Source organism: Cystoisospora suis (assembly GCF_002600585.1).
Source record: "Cystoisospora suis strain Wien I chromosome Unknown contig_3179, whole genome shotgun sequence".
In the NCBI taxonomy this organism is placed as follows: domain Eukaryota; phylum Apicomplexa; class Conoidasida; order Eucoccidiorida; family Sarcocystidae; genus Cystoisospora; species Cystoisospora suis.
Genome location: NW_027155974.1, coordinates 1,558 through 10,541, shown reverse-complemented (window position 1 = coordinate 10,541; position 8,984 = coordinate 1,558). Strand labels below are relative to the sequence as shown.

Below are 8,984 nucleotides of genomic sequence, written 5' to 3'. Positions count from 1 at the left end.
ATAGATAGATAGCTTAGAGATAGGAGGGGCAGCAGTAGTAGCAGTAGTAGGTTTGTGATCTTTCGTCTTTTTGCATATGTGTATGTGTATGTTAGGGTGTTTATTCATCCATCGAGTATCAACTTTAAGTTAAGACATTTCGAGACACAGTGGGTGGCTTTCCTTGAGAAAGTTCAAACGACGAAGACTTTTCTTAAGGAAGTTTCGACAGTCCCAGTCTTTGCTCTTCTTCTACTCTCCTGTAAGTACAAACCCCCTGTCCTCTCTCTTCTCTCTCTCTCTATATATATATATATATGTGTATGTCTGTATATATATACATATATATTTATATACATCTATCGTATCTTGTACTCTTTGCTTTCTTCTTCGCCATAGTGTCTTTTTCTTACTTTCTTTCAGTGTGTCTTTCCAATGCAAGGTGCGTCCTATGACAGTTCAACTTCTATAGACTGATCTATATAGAGACTTATCGCTATATCTATTTATATACATGTGTAGATCTATACTCTTTAGCGAGAGAGAGAGAGAGAAAGGAGATAAGGAGGGGGGGGGAAGCGAGGAATGGGTCGAGGGGAAGTTGCTTATTATGCCGTTGCTACAATGTGTGTATGTGTATGTCTAGAGAGCGGGAGGGAGAGAGAAAGGAAAGTGCTCGTGGATGTGTCATCGTGAATAGAACAAAAAGCGAGACTGCTCTTTCTCTTTATCTGGCTTGGAGACACTTCGTCTATGCAAACCTAGGAATCGTCTTCTTTTCATTTGAAGTCTTTATTCTCTATCTTCCTATATCCGTGTGTATGTGTAGATGGCATCTGCATCTATATGCATACAAGTATACGTAGGTTCACACATATCGCAATGTATATTAGATACTTGTATATCTATACACGTGTATATACATGATACCAGTTCATACACACGGATCTATATCTGTATACATATGCATAGTGAGAGAAAGAAGTGTGTGAAGGAGTAAGATAAGTCGGGGCGTGTCTAGATCGATATGTGATCTAGCTTGCCCTTGAATGAGAAGGAGAGAGGAGGGAGAATTGCTTGTTTAGTGTATGCGATAGAATGATGTAGACGTGCGTAGGGGGAGAAGTCGATACTGCCCCATGTGCGTGTATTTGGCTAGCTAGGCAAAGTCATCTCGAGACTAGCGAGAAGAAGGGGCACCTTCGGTCTTCACCTTTCTTTCTAGCTCTCTGTTGTCTCTCTCCTTTTCTTTCTTCTTGTCGAGAAAATAAGTCGATCTGGAAGGGGCGACGAAGGAAGGAAATCTTAAATCTTTCTTTCGTTAGTGACTGAACGTTTTTCTTTCCTTGGCTCTCTCCGCCATGTCTATCGAATATGGAACACCACTATGCATGCGGGACATTTTCCTACATATATATATTTGTATATATGTGTTTGCATGCATACATTGTATGCATGCGTCGTACATGTGTATATACACTATACATTCATATACATGTATATACATGTATATGTATCTTTATATGCAGATACAGCATATACATGTACAAATCTGTAGATGTATATAGTGAATTCTCATGATAGACGACTATTCTGTTTTTTTCTGTCTCTTGTTCCTGGACGTCTTTTCTTCTTCTTTTCTGTTGCAATTTTGTGTAGGTTGCGACATAGAAGTCCAAGCATCTTGCGGATTGATCTGTTTAGATGGCTGGATCCACCTAAGGTGCCCTGGCCTTATAGGGACGTACGTAAGAAGCTTGAAGGTTCTCTTCGATGCTCTACTCGATGACTTCTATACGCAGATTCTAGCTAACACCGAAGCTCCTCCTGGTAGAAGAACGAAATCTCTAGATTCTTCTCAGGGACAGCAAGCTTATAGCAGCACGACTCCTACGACGTGCAGTAGTAGTAGCAGCTTAAGTGTCGATCTTTTCTCTGGAGCGGAAGGCGAAAGGCTAAGAAATGATATTTCTCAACTCGTGAAGAGGCTTGTTGAATACGAGGGACATCGATTGTGATAAGCTAGCTGAGCTCGTGAAGAATCGATGTGCAAAAGAAGATGAATCAGCTTCGATTCGTCGCTTATAGACATATGACACGATCTTGCTCCTATCACTAGTAGATAGCTTTTCTTGGTTTGAAAGGGGATTGAGCTAGATCGTTAAGACTTGAAAGAAGAGGAAGAAGAGAAGATCGGAGGGTAGAGAGGATGGGGAGGCCGCTGCTTCTGAGTTTGACAAAAAGGCAAAAGAAGAGAGAAGTCTCTCGCTCTGTCCTTCTTCGAGCTCTTCTTTCTCGCCTTCTGAGAAACATCGATTGCCTGCGGCCCCCCTCCTTCAAGTTGGAGAAGTGTCGATACTTGAAAGAAAGCAAGAGTGAGAAAGAAGGAAAGAAAGAAAGAGTGAAAAAGAAAGAAGGAGTGAGAAAGAAAGGGTGAGAAAGAAGGAGTGAGAAAGAAAGAGTGAGAAAGAGTGATGAAGAAAGAAAGAGTGAGAAAGAAAGAAAACGAAGTAAGAAACTGGGTATTGTTTGATTGAGTAATTTTTCTCCCTGGAATAGCCAGCCATCTTCTTCTTTTTCTTTCTCTCTTTCTTTTCTTTCTGTAATCTTCTTCTTCTTATTCTTGCCTCACCTCAAGGAGCTTCTCAGTCAAAGGTTAACAGTCTTGAAGAAAGCGAGGAAGTTTGTCTGTGTATCCACGGATAGACACTTCCCAAATAGACCTCCAGCTAGCTAGCTAGCTAGTTACTGAGAATGACGAAGATGTCTAAATGTAAGAAAATGTGTGCTCTTGCACATGGCGGCAACAAGAGGGTCAGTCGGGTCTCCTGCTGTTTCGCATAGTGACAGAAATGTTCGTCTATCTTTCTCTTTATCTTTCTCAATGATCTAAAAGAAGGAGATCAGGCAGAAGAGTTGAAGCTACTGAGTAAGCGATTAATTTGCACTTTCTTCTTCATGTGAGAAAAAGAGTTGCTAGGAAGTCTATCTTCGAGAAATCTCCAACAGGGGAGAACAAGGAAGAGCGAGGTGTTGATGAATGCACGAGAGAGAGACAAGCGATCTAAGAAGAACCTTCCTCTTCAGCTTTCAACGATTCTCCTGAACTTTCGCCACTTTCCCGGCTACGTCGGACTTGACATTTTAACAGAAAGAAAGAGAAGCCTCATGTATGTGAAAGGATTTCAAGCTGGATTGCTAAAGAATGGATCTACAAGAATATATATGAAAACATGTATGCGTGTGTATGCAGGTATATGTGTATCTATGTCTATGTATGATGTATGGGTCTATATGTGTGGTATGTACAGGCGGTCTCTGACTGGGGTGGTCTTTCCCTTGGGAGACCGTGTGTCTCTTCCTGTTGAAGAAACGGCCTGTCTCTCTCTGTCTCTGTCTTTATAGAAGCCAGGGAGTTTCTTCACAGTGGCGACAGAGGAAAGATTGTTTAGGTGCCTATTCTTAAAGAAACACTTTAAGTCAACTAAAGACGTCTTGATTGCTCTCGGCGAGGAACTTCAAGAGCTTGTTGGACTCTCTATGGGTAGACAGACAGTGGGGTTCTGCGGTTGCCTACTGTTAGATCTAGTTCTTTGCTGTCGAGTCACTCTCGTGATGGAAATTCTCGTAGGATAGAAGTGTCAAGGAATGAGAGAGAATGCCGATCTACCCACTACTACTCCTACGGCGGGTCACCGAGAGTATTCTCTCTCTCTCTCTCTCTTTGTGTCGATTTCTCTCTTTGAATGAAGACTTGCTTCATTCATCGCTCTTTTCTTTCGTTGTGGGTTTCTGATTTGAGAGGAAAGGGAGAGAAAGAGAAGAGGGGAATGCGTGGAGGAGGAGTCTCTTGAGAAGAGGAAGAAGAATTCCAAGCAGACATCTGTCTACACGCAGACTTATGAACCTTCCCCAACACACTCAGCACGCCCCTTCTCCTCCTATCTATTCTCTGTGTACGGAGAGTAGTCTGATACATACATATATACAGAGAGAGAGAGAGTTTTATATATGGGTATTTTCATATGTATGTGTGTATATGTCTGATACCGGGTTGCTCGAGGAAAGAGAAGTGAGAAGCCGTCATGCCTTTGTTTGAAGGAGAAGAGTCTGTAGAGACTTCTCTCTTTATGTATGTACATGTATAAGGACAACTCCATGCGGGGTGCATCCATAACGATACTTTTTACATTCTTGTTCCTTCTGAGACAAGGTCGGTAACTTTGTCGAGAAAGAAGTTCTTTCTTCTCTTCCCCATACAGTAGCGAGGCCATTAAGATGTGAATGAAGCCTTAACAGTAATCGAGAACTCTCTACGGGTCTGAAGCGAAGCAAACAGATAGATAGAAATCTCTCGCTCCGTCATCCCCCTATCATCTTTATGAAGATAGATACAGAAAGGACCCACACACTCTCTTGGGGAACCTTCATTTCTTTCTTCTGACCGTGACACGCCAAAGACAGAACGTTGCGGGGGGGGTTTGGAGTTTCTCCAAGACTTTCTGCATACATCACACTTTCTCTTGTTTAAGAGGGGTGAGTGATGAAAGAAGAAGAATCTTTTCCTTTTTATCGTCTCTCCTTGCGAATGAAAGGAGACAACCTGCGTCTTGATACGCGTGTAGCCGGGACAACATCTCTCTTTCTTTAGGAATGAGAAAGACTGAGAGATAGTCTGTCTATGTACGTCTCTCCCTGTATAAGAATGAAGCTCGTCGTCTATCTTGAAGAGATCCATACAGTAAGATTCTCTTTTCTTTTACTGAAGTGAGAGGCATTCGACGGTTGCTGTTTCTCTCTCTCTCTCTTTCTCTTCCTTTTCTTGATGTGCTTCATCACAGGAGATCTAGCTAACCTCCTCTTCTTCCTCTACGCCATCTCTTTCTTGGGCTAGACGAACATCTCGAGTTGAAAGCCTTTTCGATCTGTGGTATGTCCCTTTTTCTTACAATTTCTATCACCTTGAAACAGGTTTATCTCAAATGCGTTTCTAAAGACATGTGCCACTCCTTCTTCCCTTTCTTGAATGACCTCCGTTCCTTCTCTCTTACGAATCTGCCGTTCTTATCTACGATCCGTAAGAGAGATCGCGTCGCTCTCTTCTCTCTCCTGCTGTCCCCCCCAATCCTTAGTTCGTTTTATATCATTCATGGATCTATCAGAGCATTTTACGTTGAAGAAAGGGCGAATCGATGAATATGAGCGACAGTACTCTTCTCTTGTAACAGATCAACATTTCCAACTTCCGTTCAATCAGCCTGTGATCGATCCTTCACTAAGAAAACTAAGCCTTCGAGCTATTTTCTAATGAAGAGGAATGAACTTCCATGCTAAAAAAGAGTTTTTCTTTTGCTTGTTCTCCCAAGAAAGATTCGATGATCTCCGCAACCGACCAGAACCTCCGCGACGGTTCAGAATAGAGGAGAGATTTCTCTTGAAATCTCACTCATCACCTCGGGGAAAGAAGAAGATAAAGAAACCTGTGAACCCAAATAAGCGAGAAGAATCGACTAACTAACAAGATCAGTGACTCTGAATGAGATCTGAAAGAAAAAGAGAAGGCGGACAGAAGACACACACACTGCCGCGCCTTCATTCATCCCCTGTTTCGTGATCTTCTTTCTTACTTCTTTTCTTGCTGTCTTTATCCTTTTCGTCCTTTCTCCTAGCTCTCTCTTCTTCAGCTCTGTTGTCTATTCTTTGTTCTTTCTGATTCTTTTCATCCATTGACTTCTCTGTACAGCCCGTGCATGGCTTGCAAAAGAGGCACCCCTCTTTTGCCCCACCCTTGTTAGGAGGAGCTTCTTTGCGCATGCACTATTCGTTCCCTCCTTCCTTCTTTTCTCTTCTTTTCAGCTGTGAAAGGTGACTGAATGAGCTCATCCATAGGAGAGGAAACCACACACCACCTTCCCCCTGCCGTCCCCCCTCTTTCCCGTCTCATCTACAGAAAAGAAAAATCTATAGATGGAGTGGCGAACTTTCTCTCCGTGCTTTTTGATCCTTTGAGAATGGGAAGTCTTCTCTGGTTGTTTTCGCTCCTCTCCTAAAGCAGGCCTGGCCTTTTCTTCTCTCTTTTTTCCCTTCGAAGTCTCTCTTCGTCTGAGAGAGCTCCATTTTCTTCTCTTCACTCTCGTACATACCTGGCGACTGCCCTCCTTAACTACAGTTTTCTCTCACGTTTCTTTCTGTCTCGTTCTTTCTTTCTTTCTTTTTCGTCTTCACCATAGAATCAAAGCTCAAGGGTTTATCTCGCATCATTCTTCAAGTGTTTTCCCATAGGAAACTACGTCTTCTCTGAACAACACAGAGAGAGAGAGATATTCTTTCTCCATCTGAGGATCCCCTTTTCTTTCCTTTCTCTCCTTCTCTTCTCCTTTTTCCTTTACAACTCATCCAGTTCCTCCTCTTCTTCTCCCTTCTCTCTCCTCCTTCACTGGGGTGTTTCTCTCTTTCTCCCTTCCTGGCGCACACCCGCTCCCTCCACCTTTTCTTTTCGACTCTTTCTTCTTTCTTTTCCCCCTTGAACTTCTTTCTCCATTCTTGCCTCTACATCTTTCTTTCTCCCCTCAGTTTTCTTTCTTTCTTTTCTCCCTTCAACATGGCAGGAGGAGGTGACAATAGTAACAACAATAGTAGCAGCGGGAACAGCGAAGATAGGGGAGAGGAAGGAAGAGGGAGGAGCTCTTCTTCTTCTTCTCGCCTTCCACACAGCACTAGTCATAACCATAGAGGATCTGCTGCTTCTGGTGCAGGTGGTGGTGGAGAGGAGAGCAGTCGTAGAGATAAGAGCGTAGACAGTCGGGGAAGGGGAGAGGATCGAGACGTACGAGAAGATCGAAGCCTTAGTCCCACAGGAGATGGAGATACTCGTCGTGATACAGGTACATGTAGAAATTTATCTATCTCTTCTATCTCTCTCTCTCTTCTCCTTTCCTATACATCGACATATCTATATCTTCAGCTAGTGTTCGTTCTATCGGTTGGCGTTGCATGCCTCCCTCGCTTTCGCTGTCTTTCTCTTTCTGTTTTCCCTCCCCGTTTCTTCTCTCTAAGTGAGGTGATTGACGTGCCTGTCGAGACATCTTTATTCACACACATCAGGAGAAGAAGTCCCAGGATTGACGAAGAAGCAAAGAGAAGAAGAAAAAATGCTGATCTATCTTCTGTGTACTTGTTCTCCTTGCTTTCTATTCTTTTCACGATGCTTCTCTTGGGCTCGTGTCAAGAGAGCGTTTTGTTTCGGGTGGGAAGAGTCACTTCTCTAGATTTCTTTCTCTTCTTTTCTTTCTTCTTCCTGCAGTTCACACAAATGAAGATTCTCGTCCTAGACGGGAGTTAAGGAGCCTCCTCTGTACAGAAACACCCCCTGAGTGCATGCACCGCGTTCTATTCTACATGCGATCCGTATGTAGTTCACTCACATACCTGTATCCATACATATACATACATCCATACATATACATCCATCCATACATATACATATATGTATGTGTATACTTATATATCTGCACGCATGTATCGAGGGCTAGAGTGGAGAATGTATGCGTTTCTTTCCTTTTCTTCTTCTTTTCCTTTCTCATCTTCATTTCTTTCTTTCTCTTTCTTTCTTTCTTCTCTTGTTTTGGTCCGTAGTTCATACATTGTATGTGTCGAATATATCTCCAAGATGTTCAGTCTCAGACATACGCCGAGTTTTCGAAGACATCGGAGAAGTCCAGGACTGCCGCGTCGTCACTAATCCTGTCACGAGGTAAATACACCCCAAAGTCATACCATCCATCTATCTTTATCTATCTATCTATCTATCTTTAATTTATCTGTCTTTATCTATCTATCTATCTTTAATCTGTCTGCCTAGCATCCAACTATCTCTTTCTCTTTAATCTGTCTACGGGTCTTTAACCTATGTATCTCTATTGATCTACCTATCTCTCTATCTATCTTTAGTCAATTTTCTATCTATCTGCCGTGTGTCTTTCCTGCATCTACCAGTTTAGCTTTCTTTTTTGGTCTTGAACTGTTCATTAGAAGGAGAGGAGTCGTCTTCTTTTCTTCTTCCTTTTCTCTTCTCTCCCTCTTTCCCCGGTCATAGATATGAAGCATGTTTGTCTTCTCCCGGGGATTCTCTACAAGAGAGGAATGTCTCATGTGTCTTTATGTATGGCGAGTATTGTTACGTCTATGACCTGCAGATCTCCATGACCTCTCTCTGATATATATGCCTCTCTATAGATGCGAGCGAAGAGATGCATTTTCCTTCCTTCTTTTGGCATTCTGGAGAATATTTACAGGCATATAGAGATACTGGATTGTCTGTACAGACACGTCATACATGTTTCTATCCCAGTACCTGCTAGAAGCCTGTCAAGTGTATATACACCTCGGATGCACACATCTCTGTCTATCGATAATTATAGACGGAGGAGGGTCTATGCTCGTCAATAGCCATAGCCAAGGGAGTCTTCGGAGATCTTACTGTATAGACACCCAGAACGAGGTGTAGGCATGCATGTATATATCTATCTACGTCTATCTCTCTATCTATCTTTAATCTATCTATCTCTCTATCTATCTATATATATATCTATGTATACGATGTTTGTATGAGTGTAAGTGAGCATTTAGATGACTATATGGACATACGTGGCTCTTTGTATATAAGTCTGAAGAGGAAAGAACTCGCCGATCTGCAGTCTCCTTTCATCGTATATCTTTTGATAGACAGATCAAAGTTAGGTAGATAGACTAGATTAAAGCTGATAGACTAAAGATAAATCGATCGACACCTTTACACGAGACTCTTGAATGAAGGTGTAGAATGCACATTAGCAACTGCATGTCTCTTTTTATTTCTTTTAATCTTCATCGTATATACACATGATTGACTTCAGTCCTCCTTTCTTTCTCTTCTGTCCTTTCACTTAATTCTCCTCCAGAATCCCCTCACTGATCTTGTATTGATAGAAGACTCTATCTGTCTCTCTCCTGTCTCCTTCTTCTCC

At 42.3% G+C, this 8,984-nt stretch overlaps 2 protein-coding genes across 2 annotated transcripts in view; both read left to right on the top strand.

Annotated features, from left to right (window-relative positions):
- Positions 1-90: 90 nt before the first annotated feature.
- CSUI_006324 (deah-box rna dna) lies at positions 91-3,627 on the top strand (the record flags this gene model as incomplete). The annotated part of the gene is made up of 2 exons (XM_068066487.1): positions 91-241; positions 1,639-3,627. Coding segments are annotated over 2 exons (510 nt in total), but the record flags the coding sequence as incomplete, so codon positions are not given.
- Positions 3,628-5,794: 2,167 nt separating this feature from the next.
- Positions 5,795-8,984, top strand: part of CSUI_006323 (dead deah box helicase domain-containing protein) — a gene marked incomplete at its 3' end in the record, with an annotated part of 3,544 nt that continues 354 nt past the window's right edge. The window contains exons 1-2 of the mRNA XM_068066486.1: positions 5,795-6,863; positions 7,615-7,732. Coding sequence (XP_067921538.1) covers positions 6,581-6,863; positions 7,615-7,732 — 401 coding nt within the window. The remainder of the gene's footprint in view (positions 6,864-7,614; positions 7,733-8,984) is intronic.